Source organism: Lampetra planeri, chromosome 13 (genome assembly GCF_965212315.1).
Source record: "Lampetra planeri chromosome 13, kcLamPlan1.2.h2, whole genome shotgun sequence".
Classification (NCBI taxonomy): Eukaryota; Metazoa; Chordata; class Hyperoartia; order Petromyzontiformes; family Petromyzontidae; genus Lampetra; species Lampetra planeri.
In genome coordinates this window covers 12,229,844-12,252,620 of record NC_136119.1, presented here as the reverse complement: position 1 = coordinate 12,252,620, position 22,777 = coordinate 12,229,844, and the positions used below count along the sequence as shown (strand labels likewise).

The window sequence follows — 22,777 nt, the reverse complement described above, 5'->3', positions numbered from 1 at the left end:
CATTCGAGCAGAAAGCGGCGATCGAATTTCCAGCGAGAGGTGTTAAGGCTGCTGAAATTGACGGCTGAGAGGATGTTGCGTGTGAAGATGCCTGCATGTGTAAAACGCAATGTTAGGAAGTGGGTCGAGTCATTCGAGGGTGGCAAAACAAACACCGCTGATAACACTGGCGGTGGCAGACCAAGAACCCGGCAGCGATGGCCCCAAACACGCAGAGAGAGCGTAAGGAATTGATCCCGGATGGCCGGCAAAGGAGAGTTATTGACATAGGGGAAATTGGCAAACCTGGTTGAGAGCATGTTACCCCTAAATGCTAAATGCTCCACCGACGACGCTGCCTTGCAATCGACAGTTTGAGGATTACGTAGTCCACCTTGAGGTGCAGCATTGGCTGCAACGTCTTAACTCTGCTGTCCATATTGCAGGGTAATGGGGTGGTCTTGAGATTGGGCTGAGGGCACGGGTACCCAAGAGGGTTGTTGAGGGCAGTTCATTGAGGAGGAAGAGCATATTGCTTCCTCCCTCGATTTCCCAAGGTTTTGAGGGGCAACTCCCCCCCCCCTCCGTCCCTTATGTCTGCACATCTTTGGTAATAGTCTTTTACATTGTTCTGCAGTGCCTATGGGTGGAGCGGTGGCACAGTGCTTAGCGCAGTGCACTGTAAACCTGAGCGACTTGTGTTCGATTCCCAGCCGTGGCTAACGCGAGCGGCGAGCGATATCTGAACCGGCATGGGGTAACCCTCGTAGCTAACCTACCACTGGCCAGCGCAGTGAAGTATGGTCAAACCGTCTTCATGAGTGACACCGCATAGAGACCTTCATCCTGCAGTGGATTGACACGGGACGAAAAATCGTTATTTAATATTGCGGCGCAAACGAGTAAAACCAAAATGTAATGCATATTAATCGTGCGTAGTGTTTCCCTGCATGCAGTTTCTTAGTAAAATAGTCCATGACTGGGCACCTCCGATTAGCACGGTTGGCTACGTATGCTGCGAAAGAAGTTCAACGTACGTACGTACAAGAGATGCGTTTGCCAGTGTTGTTATATCACACTTCCCTTTGTTTATTTATTTTCGTTTTCCACAAACGTCAATGAAAAGATGTCCTTAACCCGCGTGCTGCTGTCGCAAAGGCCAGCGCTACTGCGTGGTGAATGCACGTGCAGATTGTCCGCGTGTGTGTGTGTGTGTGCCGCGTGCATCGGGCAGATGGTCATGCATAATGTAACCGATTTCCAGTCTCGGGTAATCAAGTGATCATTTGTATTTCTGAAACGAGCGGCGATGTCTTTTCATCAATTCGCCATCGCCCCAAATACGACGGCGATCGGTTATCGTTTTTCGGTGTTTTTTTATTTTCGTCGTAGCGCCCGCGGCGTAGCACTCTCAATTCTTCTGCGTCGAGTCGAAGCTGGGAACCTGAACCTCTTCGCCATTCCATTTCAATACCATTACACGTGTGCGCGTCACATTGTAAAAGGCCGCGTGCCTTGCAATGTTTCCCTTTCAATTGTGAAGCTCGTTTTTACGGCTCAATGTGGTTAAATGCCGTTTTATTGGGAGTGTCTCATTCAAAGGGGGGGCACTGCTGGAGAATTGCTGCACTGTAGCCGTGCAATTCTCTCTCCCATTCCCCGGCCCCTTCGCCCCCCCCCCCCATCCCCGTTAATTACCTCTCCTTATTACGGCGACCGCCACCGCCACACACTCCGCTCCCTCTTGAGCAACAAGGCGCCACGGTGGCGAGGAGATATTGACTACCTCGCCTGGTATGTAGAGGGCCGTGGGTTCCTCGCGATAAGCCACTTCGTTGAGCTATCATTGGTAATAGCCAGGTCGCTTGTCTGACAAAGAGCTACATAGCTCGGTGGACCCTTACCTGATAACAGAAAAAAGAAAGAACCACGTGGAGCTGCAGCTTGCGGTGCTGTTCTAGGCGGTGCACGGAATGACGATGAAATACAAATAAGTAGCACCACAGGTTCACAAGCTGAAGCAATAGACAGCAGAGTGTAAGCCACGTACGCGGGGACGAAGACCCTGCTGCGGTCAGCGTGACACGTGGGCCGAGAGAGCCATGGCTGAGTACAGAAGATAAGCAAGCAAGGATGAAACTAGGGAGTGGGTGATGTTGTTATTGGGTCCTCGCCATAGTGATTTTATTGATCGATGTACAGCTCTATGTTCATCCACTGCTGGTTGAAGGCCACCCCCACACTGTGTTGATCATATCAGTTATTTGACCATAACTTCACCTCGCCTGTCAGCGCAGGTTAGTTGGTGAAGCAGCAGGTAGGGGTTCGTATATCATTAGCCACCGATGCTAGCCGTAGACGGGAATCAACCTGGGGTCACTGGGGTCGTAGTGCAGCACCCTGACCGCCATGCCCCGTCTCTCCCCCCTGCCCAGCAACACGCGAGGAGGTCATGATGAGAAGGGAACTGGCACTGTTTGGACACGTATAGGATGGACAACAAGAGGAAAATTAAAAGTGTTGTTGTTGTTCGGAAAAATGTAAGGAACCAGAAATAGAATGGCTTGTCGATGACGTGAGAGATTGGTGCCAACGAGATGTGGCCACTACTTGAGCATATTGGCACTACAAGGCAGAGAGGACAGTGGAAGCAAATGAGGAAATGTGCAGTGGATATTTGCGGGCTCCCTGCCCATGGATCGTGATGATGATGATGACGACGACGTGTCTTTGACCGTGTGCAGATTTTTGGCTTCCTCGTGTGCATGGGGTCCATCCTGGGGCTCGGAAACACCATTTGGGAGAGCGCCATCGGCTACTACTTCCAGCCGTACCTGCCGTGGGAGAGCGCGGTGGACAGCGCCATTTTTTCAGGGTTCCTCACCTTCTGGTCGTACATCATCATCCTCAACACCGTCGTGCCCATCTCGCTCTACGTCAGGTACACCCGTCCACGCTCGCCCTCTGCTGGCAGGCTCCAAGGGCCGTTTGCAGGCCGGCACCGCGTTTGCACGCGCTGCGCATACGCACACCGCACACTGCGCGTACACACACACACACTCTGCGTATACACGCATTGTGCGTACACGTGCGCAGTGCCGCATGGGGGCAGCTGCCGCCAAGAGACCCCCCTTGGCTCGACCGCCTGCAGGGCTTTGAGATGACTGAGATGAGATGTAAGCCGCCTTGTTACAGGAGTAATATTAATAATTGAACCTTGCAACGCGCGCCGCGCACGGTATTCGCGCGCTCTGGAAGAGGGAGACCGTTAAACCGCAGACTGGCGGAGCGGGCATCCACTCGGTGAGCCGGTTGCCAAATCCCACCCCTGGTTTTCAGTTGTCGTGGCATTTAAGCAGGCGGCCTATGAATGTAAAATCCGTGTCGAGTCCACGTCTGTGGAGAAATTTTTCCCGAATATAATTACAGCTTACTCTGTCTCAGCGAGTGCAGGACATATAGCAATGCCCCGTCTCTGTTAATGAGATGACGCTGCTTTCATGTGTTCAGGGGAAAGCGCCACACCTATTTTATTCGGGATCCTAACTTTCCTATTCCAGCTTCGAAAGTTAACGTCTGTTTAACATGCCACTAGCAACTCCTTGCAGAGCATTATGCTCTGGTGTGCGCACCGCCTGGTGAGGCCTCTAGAAGCGACTGCAGAAGTATTTGCGTCACGTGATCACCCGAAGCGCTTCTCTCGTGCGAGGCGATTCTTGGCCGCTCGCTGCGTAGAAACCTTCTCCATTCTTGACTTCAGACCACACAGAAATAATAATCGGGGGTGGGGGGGGTGACAGCAGTTGGGGTGGGGGAATAATTGCTTAAGAATTTGAAAACATTTATTCACCAAAATGCCATCTTAACCACATTAACCGGCTTGACACACCACACCGAATAACCACATTAACCACGTGCCATGGCTGTAGGGATCATGTCCGCAGTGCGTGCGAGGAAAATAAATAATGAATGTGGCGCGCTGGATGAGTTTGCGCTGTCGTTCATTTGTTGGGAGGGTGGTGGGAGGTGGGAAGAGGTTGGGGCGGCACGAGACGGCGTTTGAGTCCCAGGCTTCAGCATTTGGACTCCACCCATGAGCTCATCAATATGCATGAGTGTGCGTGCCTGCCATTCTATCGTGGCGAGCGGTGGCGCAGTGGTTAGCGGCGGTGGCGCAGCTCACTGAACCCTGCGACCCCGATTCACGCTCACGGCCACCAACACCGGTGATGATTATCTGAACCGGTCCTGGGACTGGTCCGCTGGGTCGACTCGACCTTTAATAAGTACCTGGTGCGGTGCGTACACATCGCCACCAAGGGAGACGAAGGAAACTGGGTGTGGTGCTGGCCACCCCCACAATCCCGTGTGCCGTGCTGGCATCATAGGTGCCGGCTAACAGCACTTGCCCCAGCAGTCTGTTGAGGCCATATGGGGGATCTTTGTTTTTTTGTGTCGTTCTATATTGGCCTTGTAGGCCAGGGATGTCAATGTATTTTCTCTCCTAAATATGAACCTGCGTGCAGTGGCCTCATACCCCCTCCCCATTTGGATCCGCCACTGGTGACATCACACACGAAGCACCGACCACATGTGCCTCAAGTCACCACACGCTCGCTCGTGAATGTCAATGGGATTGTCGCATATCGCACGCTGCTTTCTTCTTCACCAAAGCTTCCTGTGGTTCGCTCGCATTTTGCAAAATGAGGAGGCAAAGTAAAGTAAACATGGCAGGAGACACGTTTGTTTGGCTGCCTTGTGTTTGGTTCGGATTTCGTCCATCAACTAGAAATGTCCTGACATCTTGACACATCCTGGATCTCCACCCTTTCACCAGCCCGCACCAACTATGGTGGCGAAGTATGGTCAAACATCCCTTTATAGTCGACACAGTGGATTCACAAAGGTCGGTGTAAACTATTATTGTTGTTATTATTACGCAGTAAAGGCTGCGGTCCTGCGATGGCACGGAGTGTTGTGTCTACCATATGCCCACCTGCCACGATAACTGTAACTAAATCCTCAGGCGAGGGCCCCATCATGCCCAAGCCAAGGGCGCTTGTGCCTCTCGTGTGGGTGTGTCGACGAGAGAGATGATGCGTAATGGATATCTATATATCAACATATCTCGCAGCCGATCCATGGAATCTCTGGCCAGCGATAGGAACCCGCGCCTGCCCGGTGTCGTCTTACGCCAGCAACCCGAGATTGCTTATCTGCGATACCGCATGAATCGCCAACTTTTAATGCGGTTGTTTCATCCCTGCCGTTGTTGGCGCAGCGCGGGCGCCTACCCGTTTCCTATTAACAATGCCACACGACTGGGCTCATTTTTGTCCCCCCCCCCGCCCTTTTTCTCTAATTTATTAATGATCTTATTTCACGAGCAAGCAACCCAATCCAACTCGTATGTCGACGATGATGATAATACGCATCATTAGAGTTCCACATTTAATATGCAGGCCGGTCGCACAAAAAAAGCTGCAACAGACCGGAATGGGTTCGAGTGACTCGCTCCCTTCTCACCTCTCGCTCATTCTGTGACCCAAACTTTAATTCGTCTCTGCCAAGCCGGCACAAAAACCGTCGCCGGTATCTTTGCAAGCTGTTCCTCTTTCTCACCATTATATCATTGGCCCCCTCCTAATCTTTCTTGTCTTGAAGCCATCACATTGTTTATGTGTTGCTTAAGGGCACGCCTTGCAAAAAAAACCGTGCTCTTTTTCCACGTGTAAATTCTCCGCAGTCGTGCCATAAGACAATCACTGTTAACCGCCCACAAAGGTGTAGTTAAATTATAGACCCGTGGAGGGGTTGAAGACCTGAGTCCGTGTCCGGAGTGTGATATGAAGTCAGAAAATTCTGACTGACTCAGGTGCCATGGCCAGGACACCACATGACGTGTTACAAATGCAATTATAATTTTAATAATTACATTTAGAACCGGGCTAGCTGATTTGTTAATTCATCATGTATCCACTGATTAATGGTTCATGCTGCTCGACTAATCAGATAATACGATAATAGTTTGAACAAAAACGTCTCGCCTCTGTGCCCACATGTGCCGCTGGACGGGAGGTGATATGAGGGTATGGCATATGATTCGACAAAGCTATTTGGATTATTGACATTGCTACAAAACACCGACCAACTTGCTCATTTTTGATGCAGAACTAAAGTGAATGTGTCCGTAATATACAAGCTCGTTAATTTTTAAAATAATCCCTATAACATTAATTGGCAAATTTAAGTTAATGTTAAACATAAAAGCTTGGAACATGTGTTTGTTACAATTATTTTCACATTTCCAACAACTCAACTTTCCACTTAAAATCGTTTGTCGTGAGCAGTTCTGTGTTCTCTCCCCGACGTATACCCTCAAGCAAGTACCCGTACGTTTAAAAGAACGTGGCTTATTAGTATCTTCCATTCGCAAAATTTGTGTTGTTGATCTCTTCCATTTTTTTTGTCAGTGGTTTCTCTGCGTACAACGAGCCTGGCCGTGTGTTTAATTCCGCCCAGACCTTTTTCTCTTTTCTTTCTTTCTCTCTCGTCCTTCACTCTGTTGCAGCGAGGTAAGAGCAGCTGTGTTTGTGCACCCGCCACCGGGTTTAGCGTAGCACCCCGAGTCGGCGCGCTCCCAAGTAGTAGAGCGGCAGCGGCGGTGGCGCTGGTACCGTCCCCAAGGCCCCGCCATCTGCACGGCGCTATCGCGATGCCGTCCCGCGCGCGCGCATGTCCTCATGCGCGCTTCAAGGCACGCGTACACGCGCGCAGCTGTCTGTGCATGCACACATTTGCGTGCATTGGCAACTCTGCCTCTGTGCCTGTGTGTGTGTGAGCTTTTGTGAGATGTGGCTGTAGTGGTGAGCATACTATGGTGTGATCCCTGCTACCTGGATAACAGCCATGATTGACATTTGGTATTTGGAGAGACAACGGTGGCTGGGCATGGTGCAGACCTGCGCAATCGCCTTGTGTGTCATTCTGATGCCAACCAACAGCACTTCAACACTGGTGCATCTTGGCTAATGGGAGATGAGTGTGAGTGCGTGCTTGTTTTGATGGCTTTGGCTTACCTCTCCTCCTCCCTTCTGCCCTTAGGATCCCTAAGAATGTCACCTTTTGTGTAGTTTTACTTTGGTTTCAAGTTCCTCTCCGGAACGCGTTTATGCCTGATGTGTTTAAAATAAATAAATATAGTCTAATATGTCCGTGTAGTGTCAGCATATGCTTGGATACTGTCAGCATGTACTTGCAATGTGGGGGATATGCAATGTTTGAAACATGATATGAGCACGCAATGAATTCGCATTTGCAGCCTTGATTTTGGTCGTCCAGAAAGTATGAACCCCGCACTGAGAAGCTCCACTCTTAACATGCCTGCACCTGAAAATACATTGCAGTGAATGCCAATGGAGATGACACGTTTACTTTTACAAAGGAAGGGACTGAATGCATTTGAGTGTACGCGCAGAGCACGGAGAATGACGTATTACGTAGAGCAGACGTTTGCGCAAAGCAAAAAAACACAATCCATCATTAAAAAAAATCCCATCCTAGACTGCTTATTTACATTTACAAATGTTATTTGAGTGTTGTTGTGATGAAGACGGTTAAGTTGAAGGTTTGCGGTTGGTATCCTGTGCCGCGTGGAACCCGTTGCCGCCCGCCCGCCCACTCGCACGCGAGCTGCAACGAGCCACGCCGCCGTAGGAGTTTGCGCCCCCTTTTGTCAGCGCTGCGAGCGAGCGCTGACAATAGCCGAGGTGTTTCACGGCGATTGTGTCTCAGCTTGGGCAACTTTTACCCGCTGACGGTCGAGCGCTTGAACGCCGCGTCCTTTAAGCAGATATCCCCATGGTGTCGTTTGTGGTGCCGAGGAAAACTAAATAGCAGGTACCGTCAGTCCGTCGCGTGGCTCGTTTCCCTGGAGTTGTTTCCATTGCTCGGAACTGCTGTCACTTTGTAACGTATCTGGTTGTGATGGGTGAAGCAGAATTACGGTCGAGATCAGTGGTTCTTCAACTTTTTTTGGATGGTTGTACCCCTTGTTGAGTTTTGTTTCAACCGAGTAGCCCCTTGCCGGACCCAACATGGTTCTAGATTACCGTATGTATTTACATTCTATCATACTTATTTTATATTGGCAGATTCATACGTGATTATTCACCCATGACTCTCATGTATGACATAATTTCTCGCACCTTTATAAATCACGTCGCGTACCCCCTGGGACATCGCCACACACCCCCAGGGGTCCGCGTACCCCTGGTTGAGAACCACTGCTCTAGACGTATCACGCATCGTGAGGGTTTGCCGATTCAGTATATTGTAAATGCCATACATGGTCGTGAGTCAGGGTCGAGATTCGATTATTTATTTTACCGTTGGGAATGTATCTTGGTTTAGTCAAATACGTAGTGTTATTGTATGGTGGCTGAAGGAAATGCCAATTGGCATGCATTGAAATTGGCTCTGCTAGTACATTGCCACACAAAACATCGCAGCCGATTGGCCGTTGTAATATCGCCTGTGCCCAGAAATGATGCAGAACATCATCAAGGCCTCATAATGAGCGTGTGTGCGTGTACCCCTATTGGCACACACTATCTTTAGATAGCGATAGGCCCTTATTTTATAATGCTGCAAAACATAAAACCAACTTATGGCAAATCTGGATTTTAATGATCCTGACACCACTTGGAACAGTAGGCCGCCACTGTGTTGGTCCGTATTACAAATGCTGCACCATGAATCTTTGTATGTTGAACTTCTTTCGTGCCGTTCGTAGCCAACTGTGCTAATAATATCTCGCACCTCCGATTATAATCGGAGGTGCAAGATATTATTGTAATTCCTCCGCTCCCTTTTGGCCAACAAAACCCCTGCCATTACCCTGCTTACTTGTGTCTGTCTCATTAGGTGTACGGTGAGCGAAGGTGTTGCGGTTAGCACCCAGCGCTACAAACCCGGCGGCACGAGTTCAATTCCCGGCCACGGCCGGTTACCGGTGAGGATTGTCTGAACCAGTCCTGGGCATCCCCCTAGGTCGACTCAGCCTCAAATGAGTACCTGGTGCGATGTGTAAACATTGCCACTGGGGAGACAAAGTCGACCGGGTGTGGTGCTGGCCACCCTCCCCGTCGTGTGCCGTGACGGCTTCCATAGGTGCTCGCTGACAGCACTTGCTCCAACAGTCTGCTATAGGCTACGCGGGGGATCTTCGCTTCGCTTGCCATGTACACATTTGTTTCAGCCAAGTGGAATATTTGCGCTCGCCAGTGGCTGTGGTGTTTGCATCAGCTTGGTGAGCATGACTCAGAGACGGAACATTCCTCCGGTAAACTTTACAGGGTCTTAAAGTGGATTCATGCTATTTAAGCTAAATAAACAGCCATGTGATTAAAGGTGTTTGCATTTGTAATGAAACCACTCGTTGTGTTACATGGCCATGTGCTGATTGGCTTCGTGAACACTGTTGACTGCACGTATACACGTGTATCTAATTACAATCCTTAGTCAATCGGCTGATAGACAAAGGGCTCTCCCTATGCCTTGTTGCTCATTGGGGTGATGTGACCATACTTCACCATGCTGGGAAGCGCAGGTTGGTGAAGGGGGGTTGCCCAGCATCAGTTTAGATGTTATTCGCCACAGATGGCGGCTATGGCTTAGAATCAAACTCGGTCGCTGGGTTTATAGTGCAATGCGCTAACCACTGTTCCTCCCACTTCCATTAGGGGGGCCTTTAATGGAAGGTTGCAATGCATTGTTGGATGTCCCTTTTACATTTTGCTAGCTTTTGCTATTGCTCAACTGTTTAGCAGTTGACTTTGTTTCAACAACAGCAGCAGGCACTAAATCGTGTAACCAAACACCCAATGAGGACCCTGCTGAGACAGTGAGATTCCTAATCAAGAGACTCCGTGGGTACATTCAAGATACAAGGAGACAAACGACAACAGCTGCGAAAATGTTGGCACAGACCAGCGAGTTATGCAAAGTGGGGGCACGAGAGATCCATGAAAGCAATAGCTTAATTTCCGTATTGTCTTTGGAAACATAGTTGTTTAAACGTCTCATCTCTTGTGTTCTCTGGTTTAAGAGGCACTTTCCCTATCACGTGGATTATCTTATCCACACTCATCTTTAGGACGATTTGCTCCTTTTGCCCGCGTAACTATTATCCGGGAGGAAAGCTGCAGATAATAGGGTAAACTTGGCACTTGCGGGAGACTATTTCCAGATGGCTCGTCCTTTGTGGAAAAGCCCAGATATTGGGAATAAGATTTCACCACCTGCGGATAACGGGGTGAGTCTAGCACCCGTGGCGACCACTTATATAGATGACCCGTGGCTTAGATTATTATAAAATCATTTGCCATATTTCCTTTATAAATACAAGACGCTTTCGTCTGTGTTGTTCAGGCGACTGGCACTTGTTCACAGCGGGTCAGCAACCCTGCTTAGCTTCCCGAGATCTGACAAGACCAAGGGATGTGGTCAAGCGCTCGCGTCTAACTCTCTATACATTCGCATCGTACGTAACGATAGTTTCAGCAGTTTTATGAAAACACAGGCCATGATTCTGTGCACTGATGCCTCAATGACAGGGCTATAGCTGTGTGTATGTGTACAGGATATGCTTTACACATCCGTTAAACTTTAAACACGGCTAAATATATCCTGAGACTCCATCCGTAGTGAGTCCCAGTGAGCATTTTAATCTTGGTATTATTATGATGTGGTAGTAACGCTAGCTAATTTTTCATGTTGAGTTACTGGAAATCCTGAAATCAGGTCAAAATACACTCCATGGTATTGCCACGATCCTTAAGTTATACTTCGTTTTCTCTAAATAGACGAGTTAGCTTAGCACCGGACCAAATAATTTCCCATATAATCAGTACCCAGGTATTGCCTGGAACCGAAATTTGGTAAAGACAATTCCAGGTTGCTGTCTATATTAAGCAATACCATCTGTTGTCGTGTGGTATCATGCGTGTACTCTGAAGTTACCACGAAAATACTTTACTGCAGACCTGTACTATCTGGTTAATATAAGTAATCGATTACTCTGCCGATTATCGGTACGATCACTCAACATAATCGGACAATACAAAAACAAGAAAAGTCTCACTTCTATTCCCACGTGTGCCGCTGGACAGGAGGTGATGGGCTGGGCTCGTTGATGTCATTGGCATCGTCGGCCGCATCACACTGGGGCATTGCTTGACGGGGGTTTCCCGTCTTCGTGGAGGCACATACCCTGTCATCCCATGTGGTTTAGCCGTATTCTTGTACAGGGAAATTTAGTTTTTACGTCTATACAGCGTACAGCCGTTTCAATACGGGCAAAATATATATTTATTTTTTGGTCTATTTATTTGTGTTTCTTTCTTGTGGTGGGACTTTGTAGGTTGAACGTTGAGATTTATAAGGGCACGGGGTGACCAATAAGGTCTGAATTGGTCTGTAATAAGGTATGATAAGCGGTTGACAAAGTATGGAGGCAGGACGTGGGGGCGGCCGCCATTTTTTTATTGTACCAAGTGATCGACCACTAAAAAGTATAACTGCGTTATTTTCAGTCGATCAATCAAGCAATCGTTCCATCTCTACTGTGTTTCCGTAGCACCCGCGGGATCACGACACACGGAGATATCGATAGTCTCGGCGCCATAGGTATTGAGTACCGTACCTACAGCCGTGGGTATAACCTGCGATGTCCTCGGCCGGTCGTCGCAATAACGAGCACCGTTGAGGTCTCGCCGCCCGCATGACGTCTGTGCCCCCCCCCTCCTCGCTGCGCAGTGTGGAGGTTATACGGTTAGGCCACAGCTACTTCATCAACTGGGACCGCAAGATGTACTACGGCAAGCGGGACACGCCGGCTGAGGTGCGCACCACCACGCTCAACGAGGAGCTCGGGCAAATCGAGTACATCTTCTCCGACAAGACGGGCACGCTCACGCAGAACATCATGACCTTCAACAAGTGCTCCATCAACGGCCGCGTTTACGGTACGCACGGAGGCAGCACCGCCTTGCATTATTGCGGTGCGCTGTGGGTTAGTCGCGAAACTTTCCTGTTGGCCTTACCAAACAATATTAAATATGAATCAAAATGGAGTTCTGCTTTATATATATATATATATGCTTTTCCACAAAGGCAAATGTCCCCCCATGTAGACCTGAACTGACTGTTGGGGCAAGGGCTGTCAATGAGCACACCCGAACACGCAAGTGCAAAAGTGCACACAGACACACACACGTGTGCCCTCGCACGCAGCTTTTCTGCACTCGCCAAGGAGGAGATCACCTCCACGTTTCATTCCCAGTGACCGATACCCTCCCCGATGTGGTTAAGTGTCTTGCAAGCCAGGTGGAGGGTCACACAAACACACACGCTTATCCTGTCACGTGCCCTATCAATGATTCACAAGACGTGATGACGTCTGCCGGAAAAGGTTCCGTAATGCGCAATTGTAATTCGAAAACAACGGCAAGACATTTCCACTGCTTCACCTTGCCTCTGTTGCCAGTCCAAGACTTTCAACAGTATTACAAGCAAACAAATATGCACCGCTTTACGAGTGTAACACGAAGATGGGTAATGTCTCACGCCAACGGTTGTATCGTTTACGCGAGTTTTCGTGGCGTTGCTGCTGCAGTCGTTCACGGCCTTCCTCGTCCCTCCCCTTGTTGAGGCGAAACTTTCTGTCGCCGCGCACGGAGTCGGCGGGACAGTAGAGATTCATTATTAATCGTGGATGTTTTCAACGCGATGCGCTTCACCGGATGAGCAGAGTGCATTCATTTCATTATTTATCGTGCTGTTTTCAATTCATCTCATCAGATGGAAAATTTAGCATTGTATTGCTGCCTCCCCGGCCCCTACGTGTGCACGCATTGCATGCGTTACTCGTGAAGCGTATCTTGTTAGGGTCGAGCGTAACGTGGCATTGAGCTTTTGGTTGACTTTTTGACGCGAGTGGGAAAAATTACAACTGCAAAAATAATTAATCGGACAACCTTGACTCTTGTCGGATTTGTCACGCGATGGCTAGCTGACGGTGCATGTCCAGGTGTTTTGTCAATCCACTGCTGGATGAAGTTCCTCCCCACACTTCAGCTTGTGCGTTGTGGGGGGTATTTGACCATACTTCACCATTTAAAGGTGGTGGATAATCATTCGTGGTATCACGAATTGGCTTTACAGTTGAGCATCGCATGTCAACCTATTAGAACTGTAATTCAGACAGATATAGTTTGTCCACTTTTCTTGATAGGCGGGTAAATGCGCGTAAAAATGATTAAAACACAACAGAAATGTATTGTATGTATGTATGTTGAACTTCTTTTGCGCTGTACGTAGCCAACCGTGCTAAGCGGAGGTGCATATGTGCGTGTGCATCGTGACATGTAGGTTATATACATGGACATTGTGTGATGTCCCTTGTGCTACTCGAAAGGGGAAAATGTGAACGTCTTTGTAAATTGTGATGGTCGGGCGGTTTGCAGAGCACAGTGCTCGCTTTAGGGCGAGTTGACTGAAGACATCACGGAGCCACTGTGCCGTTAATGAAGCACTCATGAATGTTTCGCCTTTCGTGGATATTTAAATTAGACCAAAATGAACTCTGACCTTTTATCAATTGCACACTTGCTCTTGTAATGTGTCATATGGTAATACTACCCAGAGGCAAAAACTACCAATGTCTTAATGTTTTGCAATGAAATTATTACCCATGACTGAATTGCATGAAATCTAATTTTCTATTGCTATATTCACCGTAGTTGTTGTTGATTATTGTTGCTGTGGTTGTTGTTGTTGACAGCATTCGTTTGGGTCTAAATCACCTACGATTTCTAAATATAAGAACAAACTTTGGGTGCTATCTTGTATCAGTTTTTTTGTGGGAGTGTTCACTGCTGTGTGCTTTATGCTCATGTTATGGTGTTAAAATAAACATGTTTATGTTATATTGCTAAAGATGCTATACACTTATAACTGGATTGGATTTCTTAAATTATTACATCCTGTTGCATTGTGTCCACGTTTGTTGATTTCAGTGTGGATGTGTGCTCATTAGTTGCTTTACCATGTCCTGGGCACTATACTTAAGATAAGTTTTAAATCGTGTTAAAATGTCATTGCCAAGACTAATTGCATTCCCTTGCTTTGCAGGAGGAGCATATGATGTTTCGGGTCACAAAGTGGAAATCAATGAGGTAACCAAAACCTGTTGCTGATGTTTGAATACACGCCACTGTATACTACTGTGGCTGCTTAACCAGTGATCTTAAATCGCCTCTTTCTGCATCATTGGGCCATTCTCAGTCCCGGAGTAGAACACTCCACTATGGCAAATAACGCGCTTTTGTGCAATCTTTTTTGTTGGTACCAAGGCCCTCCGTCATTTGGAGGGAGTCCTCTTACCAATAACATTTGGTAAACGAGCGGTGTTTATTTCCCAAACTTGACTTCTGATGAGAACCATGAGCTGAAATATGATGCAAATTTTGTTTGCCAAACAGTTGTTGCTGGGTACATCTAAAATACCAATAGGCCGATAGATGAAGACATTTCTTATGATCATTGTAAAGGTACAGAAAGTCGACTTTACTTTATAACCAATGACGCTCCACTGACATTTTGTACTGAAGCAAGAGCTGCGCTATCCTCTCATTTTAGCGTATGTGCATTTTGGAAAATTTAGAACAAAGTACGGCACAATAAATGTACGTAATGAGTAGACAGTCTGCATTAAACGGCTGTGTTGTACCATGTTGAATATTACGTCATATCTTTCGCGGTATAAAATAGACTTTGTTCACCACTTTGGCTTGCCTGTGTTTAACTTCACAACAGAATGAGATTCATAACGCTTCCAGATAGGTGCTACGTTTTAAAGAAATAAATCGAAGCAGTTTTATTTATTCCTGTTTGGAGCTTGGTACATGGCATTTAAAGTGGTTATTTGGCAGAGTGTGTTGCGCTAGCTCGGCTCACATGTGGTGCTGGAATTGAGGCATGATTGCCTGTGCTGCCTTGCTCCGGCAGGAGAAGTCTTCTGTGCCAGCGGTGGTGAGACGTTAACTACTACCTCGCCTGGTATACAGGAGGCCATGGGTTAGATTACGACCCTGACGCCTGCCGTATATTTGGAGTTCGCATGTTCTCTCTCCCCTTGATCGTGTGGATTTTTCTCCAGGTCCTGCGTTTTTTCCCCACCACATTCAGAAACGTGTGTTTAGAGTATTTGGCTACGATACATTTCCACACAATCAGCCACTTCGTTGGGCTATCATTTGTGGCCAGGTCTCTTCTGAAAAAAGAGCTCTTTAGCTCAGTGGGCTTACCAGGTAAAATAAAGTTTACTAAGATCATGCAGCTTGTGTTCGTTGTGTCATTCCTCTCTCTCTCTCGCTCTCCCATACGTTCCCATCGCAGAGGTCGGTGCCAGTGGATTTCTCACGGAACCTGCTGGCCGACCGGCGGTTCCTCTTCTACGATCAGACCATGCTGGAGGCCATACGGCTGGGCGAGTGGGGAGTGCACGAGTTCTTCCGTTTGCTCGGACTCTGCCATACCGTGATGCCCGAGGAGAAGACTGAGGGTACATAGAGATCTTTGCATCCCCCGCCGCTCCCCTGCATCCCTCGCCCTCACCACATGGCACTTTTGCAGCCCATTTTGTCAATACACTCCTGGGTGAGAGCCTTCCCACATCCTGCAGGTCACGAGGGTTTTTTGACCGCACCAGTCACAGAGAGGGTTTGTGAAGGTGAGGAGCATAGGTATGGGACCATAGAAGTACAGTACAACAGAATATTAAGTTGCACTGCCCTCTGCTGAACCCATATAACAGACTGGCTTTAATTGAAATGTGGAATTTTCACTGCTGGCTGAGGGCATTCAGTAGACTTGACCTTGCCCGACATTTATTGGTTTTTGGCGACATCTTGGCGACATCTTGGCTTTGTTCACTGTCGTTCTCTTACCTGTGAAGGTCATCAGGGGCACGCATGACTCATCATAATTGCTCCGTGTGTTTTCACGTAAATTCTTGTTCCCCCCCTCCGCCCCCCACTGCCTCCACCACCCCCGTGGCCCCCCAGGGGAGCTGGCTTACCAGGCCCAGTCCCCCGACGAGGGTGCCTTGGTGACGGCCGCACGCAACTTTGGCTTTGTTTTCCGCTCGCGCACGCCCGAGACCATCACGCTGCACGAGCTGGGAGAACCACGCACCTACCAGCTGCTCGCCATCCTTGACTTCAACAACTTTCGCAAGCGCATGTCCGTCATCGGTCAGTCGCTTGTCCCCCCTGCCCCCACGTCTGATGGCCGTCGCTGTGAGCGCAGTGAATTCTGGGAGGTGGTACAATTCCGCTTTGGTTCTTTCTAAACGTTTGGGTTTTTCAGCGAGTGCTCGCCCCTCACTCCTGCGGAGACGTTTGTTGTTATTGTTCTAAATAATGCTGTGTTATGGTGACGGGGAAAAAACTGTTCTCTTTTCATATAAAAGTATGAAAAAAAAATAGGTTTTCCCCTTTCTGGCAATAAAACCGGTGTTAACATGTTCAAACATCATATAGAAACCTTTTGCAAGGAATCAAGTCTGCTCTGATAATATATGCATTGTCTTGATTCTGCTGGAGACTTGATTCCTCTGGTGTAGGCCAATCAGTTTCAAAGACAATGCATATCTTCTCAGAGTTTCTTTGCATGTTCACCACAAGTACGTGTGGTTAATGCAGACTTGATTTCTTGCAAAAGGTTTTTATTTGGTGTTTGAACATCTTAACACCGGTTTTATTGCCAGAAAGGGTAAAGCCTATTCTTATTTTTCATACTTTGATACTAGCAAAAAGGTCTCATGATATAGCTTTGCTGAAATGCTGCAAAAAAAAACAAGTGCCCTAAATTGGAAGAAAAATGTATAAAAATGATCTCATATGAAAACGGGCCATTGTGTGCTGTCTGAGGGCAGCGACATTGACGAATGTGAGTTTTTGTTACTTGTGCGCCAGCGCGAACGCAGTATCACATTATTTTTAGCGGACGTTTTATAACAGGACCGAACGCGCGCGTGTGTGTGTGTGCGTGTTTTTGTTGGTAGTGCGGAATGCTGAAGGTCGGCTGAAGCTGTACTGCAAAGGCGCCGACTCGGTGATATTTGAGAGGCTTCACCCCTGTAACCAGCAGCTCGTGAACATCACCGCAGACCACCTGAGTGTGAGTTTCCCACCATGTCTGCACGCAGATGGCCATTGCATAGTCAAGCAAGGACACCGGGGCTGTGTCTCGAAACATCTAGAAATACGGATGTGTTATTAGTCCGTCCCGAGCAACATTTGCCTTTGCAAATAAAACTCTGCACCAGATTCGAACTTCTGGGTCTCATGAGTACAACTCAAAAGTTCAAACCAGTCCAGAAAAAAAACTGTTAACAGGGCCTTTATTTGAATGTGTTATTTTATTATAAATATATATAAAATTATAATTGCTAGTGCACACATGAATGCAGCACTGTTTAGTGACCACCACATGACCATACTGCCATGTGACCACTACCATTATGTGTGTTCCCCTTCCTCATAGATGTCACAGTGTCCCCCACAGGGGTACACATGCCCACATGTTAGGAATTGCTGCTCTGCATCATTTTATTGTGTCGGTAGTTTCCCCGTTGTTTTCTAGGCCATCCTGTAATAACGCTTTGTGCTTGGGGTGCGGTCACTAACTCCGTAGTGAGTCTGTCACAGAGGGCTTTTTGGCAATTTCGCAATGTGGGCGACCCTTACCGCTTAAATACATGCCACGGTTTGTTTAATATTTTCTCGAAATGCAAATTAAAATAAATGGCAACCAATTACCATGAGACCTTGCAAATAAAATGCCGTTTAAGTGGATCCAGGGTTTTTGTTGCTGACTTCCGCTTGGCATGTTACATGCAGCCAGTTACATATACCAACGTGTTATTTTAATGGAGGTTCCAAAAGATGCACTGCCACTAGCTAAAATGTTAACATTTTTCAGGGACATGTCACCAGTGGATTTGTTGTCTTAAAACTGTTAACAGGTTTATTTGTCTCACCAACCGTCAATGCATTTGACCAAACCGTAGGGCACACTGTGAATCACGACCAACTTCGGGATTTCAACGGAGTGCAGCAGTAGCAGCAGCTCATTCGGCCTCACCTCGAGCCATTGCACATTTCTGTCAAACACGGATATAGATCTTTAAGTTGCGAAAACCTATGCAGTCGTGTTATCTACAATTATGTGTTACTCAAATAAGTGCATCAAACAAAAATATATGCAGTCGAGGGAGTCAAAACCCAAAGTATACAGAATTGCCGGCAATTTACATGGTATTGGTATTCTGTATAACCTAAGCGTATCCATTTCTAATCAAAACAAAAATACACACACATGCACTGTCTACACTTCATAGCCGGTTGTATTACATTTAAGCCTAAAACACAAATCTCCTACTCCTCCTCCAAACATGCCTCCTATCATCCTTTCCTCTCCTGTCTCCCTCCCCTCACTCTCCCACAGGTCTCACACCACTGCTAAGGGGTCTTACCCCCCCTACTGGCCACTCGTGTTATTTACGGCACAAAAGCGTGTGCCCGTGTTTGGATTCCGTCTGTTACTCTCCTCTTTCCGACGCTACGGAGCCGGGCCAGTTCACGTTATATCTTCCCTTCCGTTGCCCCCCCCCCCGCCCGCCCGCTGCCGCCCCCTGCCCTGAAGGCGGCAAGTCCTCCACACCCGAGCCATCGGTTACACGACCAAATCGCGCACCCTACGTCGCCTGCTTTGACGTGGGGCGACGTCTCTGCAGCGTGAGGCGGCCACGTTGAGGGGGCTTCCCTTTCCCTCCGTCCCAGGCTGCCCCCTGTGGCGTAACCCACGCCTCCCCCCCCACTTCTTTGCTCGTCATCATCATCATCATCCAGTCATGTTTTGCTGTCAACTTAAAGCAGTTGAATCTCAGGGACTCCTTCGCATCTTATGGGTATGCATTCGTGGAATTTGTGTGCCCATGTTTCCGGGAGGACCCGTTACCCTTGCTCACCTCTCTCTGTGTTACGTTTGATGCCTTCCTCTCGTGTAATGTTTGCACTTGGCCAATCCTTGCCGTCGCCCCAACTCCTACAGGATGGTACTTAGCATATTCTCCTGATTATAAGATCCAGAGAATACAGTCAGAAAGTAGAACGTAAAAGTTAATTGAATTTTTGCTATAACATGGGCATGCACTTGAATTACAAGCTTCTTACACCTTTAATATGTAGGAACATGTAATGGAACGCATTGGCAAGCAGACAAATTAGGACGGCGATGAGCATCATTACAACGGTGTACCAGTCTGTGTGCAGATACATCTTCGTGTCACTGTGGCTGAATTAACGTGGCAGAGAGTGCAGCAACCTTAATTATACAGTGATCCATACTCTTTGGTTCTTATGTTTATCAAACAACTGAATTTCATCTTCGCTTTGAGCCAGGCGGCCTGCTTGTGCGTTGAGCGTTGTACGTGTGCGACACCCAACAACGCACGTTTTATTTTTAGCGATATTCCCCTGCAGCGCAACGCCTTGCTGCCGCTCGTCCCCACCGCCGTCATTTCCATCTCCGTTCTTCAGGGATGTCTCGCCAAGAGATTTTTGCGTCTCATTAACTCTTCACTCATGCACCGAGCTCGGATGGAACGAGCCTTACACATTGAGTTGAGCAATCGTTACGAAACCTTAAAGCCTCCTCTGCGTGGCTTAGGATCCCCCCTCGACAATTCCCCAGTGTTGCCGCACATAGCCTCCGTGATCACCAGTGTACATTAAATGGGCTTCATATCTGTCCTAGTTGTTAAACATGCGGCCTAAAGACCTCCCTGTGCAACCCAATGCCGCCCTCTATTTGGCAGTCCCAGAGTTACGCTTGGGGTGGGGTTGATGATGTAGTGGGGGCTGAGCTCCCCTACGTAATGTGGTAACGACTGCTGCCACACACACACATTGACCGATCTGCTGCGGTATCATTATATTATTTCAAAAAATGTTATTCGCAGGGTCCCTTTATAACGTACAAAATGCAATAAATCATCACGGCCTTTCCCCTCGTGTACTCGGGGCGCGCGAGAGGCCAGAGCGCACGATAGACGGAGGAGGACCGAACCGTTTAACCGTTCCGCTTTTCGCGTTTAACGTCCCGTCTCCCCGTGCCGCGCTCCCCGCAGGCGTTTGCGGGCGAGGGCCTGCGCACGCTGTGCCTGGCGTACCGCGACCTGGACGAGGCCTCCTTCGAGGAGTGGCAGGAGCGGCACCACGAGGCAAACACGTCCTTGCAGGGCCGCGAGGAGCTGCTCGCCGCCGTCTACGACGAGATCGAGCAAAACATGATGGTGCGCAGTGCCTGGCACCGGCCGCTTCCTCGCACCGTGCCCTTTACACGGGGGGGGGGGGGGGTGGGAGGGTTGGGGAGGGGACATGGATGGGTGAGATTCTCACCTCTGTGCAAAGACCTTTTAAGTTTTAAACTAAGGGGAAATTACAATGCCACCGGTTACATTCGTATACAAAGCGTATTATTTTGCAGCCCTTTGCCGGTCCACCGCTGGCCGGTGGCGTCGGTGTCACTTGATATAACGCCCTCTTTAGCTTGCGTTTTGTGATGTAAGAGAACCATGTTGGGTAGACCATTGATCTCACGATTTTCGGGGTTTTGCATGAAAGCCCTGGTTTGAGTCCATTTAGCCTATATTTCGTTAATTCAACATCAGTAAAATGAACACTACAGTAATTTGTAGTGAACAGTCAATGGTAGTTATGTTTAGAATAGAACATCTCTTTCACAGAAACATTCAGTTGCCAGCTCTGGTTCATAACCAACAACAGAGATTGATTGGTGCGACCCAGAGCTCTTTTCTGGCATTCATATTCTTGGTACCCGGTCATTGTGGCTTTATCTGAAATTATACACATAAGCCAAAAATTCTGAATAATGCCTCGCCATTGTGTCCACGGCCATGTACAAGCCGTGCCCATTCGTCATACAGCTTAATTAATTAAGAGTTTCCAGAAATGTGTTTATGGGGTTGATAGACCAGTGGGATTATATTGCACTGATCAGCCAAACTGGTATGAGATAGCCACTAATATCACATTGGCTATTGCCGACCATTATCCATTATCATTAGGTATCCTGCCAGAGCCAATGTTGGATAGTACAGTGTCTCTTTCAGGGAAGCCAGATATGTCTGACGGGAGAATCTGTAGAGTTTATGTTTATTTTCTTGTGGTCACTGTTGCTTTATTATCGTGTGTTTTACCCATTGAACAAGGACAATAACAATAAGTAGAAAAAAAAAAATTTGGACTTCTCATTTATCTTTTTTTTAGAGTAAAGCAGATATGATACATTAGCTGTTTTTGTATGTATTCCTAGAGTGAATTGATCGACTCAGAAACGTAAGTATAGTGACACTGCAGAATTTATAACTGCAGTGGCAATTCCCCAGATTTCTCCAAGGGCCTGTTCCTCTTTTCTTGCCGCAGTATTGTCTCACGGCTCTGGTGTTTTACTGCATTCTAACTTGGCAGGAGTTTCTGACATTGACCGCATGAGTTGTGTGACACCGAGCGTGTTCAACTTTAAAAAAATGCGTCTCAGATGAGTTTGAATCAGCTGTTCTGTGCTCACTGGCAAGAACGCACATTTTAATCCCGCATTTTCACCTGCATGGGTTGATTGAAATTGATTTAACATCACCACGCTCCGCAATGTTACCGCGAGGTGGTTGGATTGTTTTGGTTTCAGCCAATCATCTCGGTTAACCCATAACATCTGGGTCTGTCCTGCAACCTCCCCACCAGCGAGCCTTCCAACACTTTACTTGACCTCAAAGTTCACCTCGCCTGGTACAAGCGCCGCGGTGACAACATCGCCGTGGCCTCGCGGCGAATGATGCCCGCTGTCGTGTTTCACCTGGCCGTGCGTCTGCGTGCCCGTGGGTGCGTGTCGGTGTTCTGAATGCGGACAGTTGCTGGGAGCCACCGCGATCGAGGACAAGCTGCAGGAGGGTGTGCCGGAGACCATTGCGAAGCTGGCGCTGGCTAACATCAAGATCTGGGTTCTCACGGGCGACAAACAAGGTTTTCATTTAACATTTTAAACTACTTCACCTCGAGATTTCGCCCGAGGTGGAGCGTCTCATTCGCAAGGGTGTCCACAGTGTCAGCCGGACACATACATGGCAGGCACATGATGGAATTTATACACACATTTTGAAAGGTGTGGCGCGTGTACACTGCGCACGCTGTGTGCACGCATTAACAGCATCCACACGTGCGGCTTTCTACCATTAACTCTTACAAGCATTGTGCGCAAAAATGTTCACTTAATTCTGATGTAGAGTTTGCTTACAGTGCTTTGCTTTATTTAATCCAATAAATGCGTGCTAAACATACCCATGGCCAAATTCATAATCTGAATGGAATTGACTAAGTGCAAAGGTTTGAAGCAAATTTATTTCCACCAGACACATTCTGCTCAATTTATTAGGCGATCATTGTTAATTTCCATCAGGCGATGTGGGAAGGGCGTTTAATCACTCTTGCGGACGGCAGCTAGGGGCTGCCCAATCAGGCCTTCATTTGTCTTGATGCACACGCGTAGACTGCCGTGTCTGACAAAACTATTCCGTAAATTGCGGTGCCTTGGTGCAGTGTCGTTGGACTCTTCCACTAACAGCAAATTGCTTGTATATATGCAGTTGTAC

At 47.9% G+C, this 22,777-nt stretch overlaps 1 protein-coding gene across 2 annotated transcripts in view; it reads left to right on the top strand.

Annotated features, from left to right (window-relative positions):
- The window catches only part of LOC144722078 (phospholipid-transporting ATPase ID-like), a 95,742-nt gene that overhangs the window by 61,638 nt on the left and 11,327 nt on the right, over nt 1-22,777 (top strand). For both annotated transcript variants that reach the window (XM_078600199.1, XM_078600200.1), the window contains 8 exons: nt 2,724-2,920; nt 11,797-12,005; nt 14,173-14,216; nt 15,439-15,604; nt 16,107-16,295; nt 17,108-17,223; nt 20,237-20,401; nt 22,040-22,151. In XM_078600199.1, the coding sequence (XP_078456325.1) occupies nt 2,724-2,920; nt 11,797-12,005; nt 14,173-14,216; nt 15,439-15,604; nt 16,107-16,295; nt 17,108-17,223; nt 20,237-20,401; nt 22,040-22,151 (1,198 nt within the window). The remainder of the gene's footprint in view (nt 1-2,723; nt 2,921-11,796; nt 12,006-14,172; nt 14,217-15,438; nt 15,605-16,106; nt 16,296-17,107; nt 17,224-20,236; nt 20,402-22,039; nt 22,152-22,777) is intronic.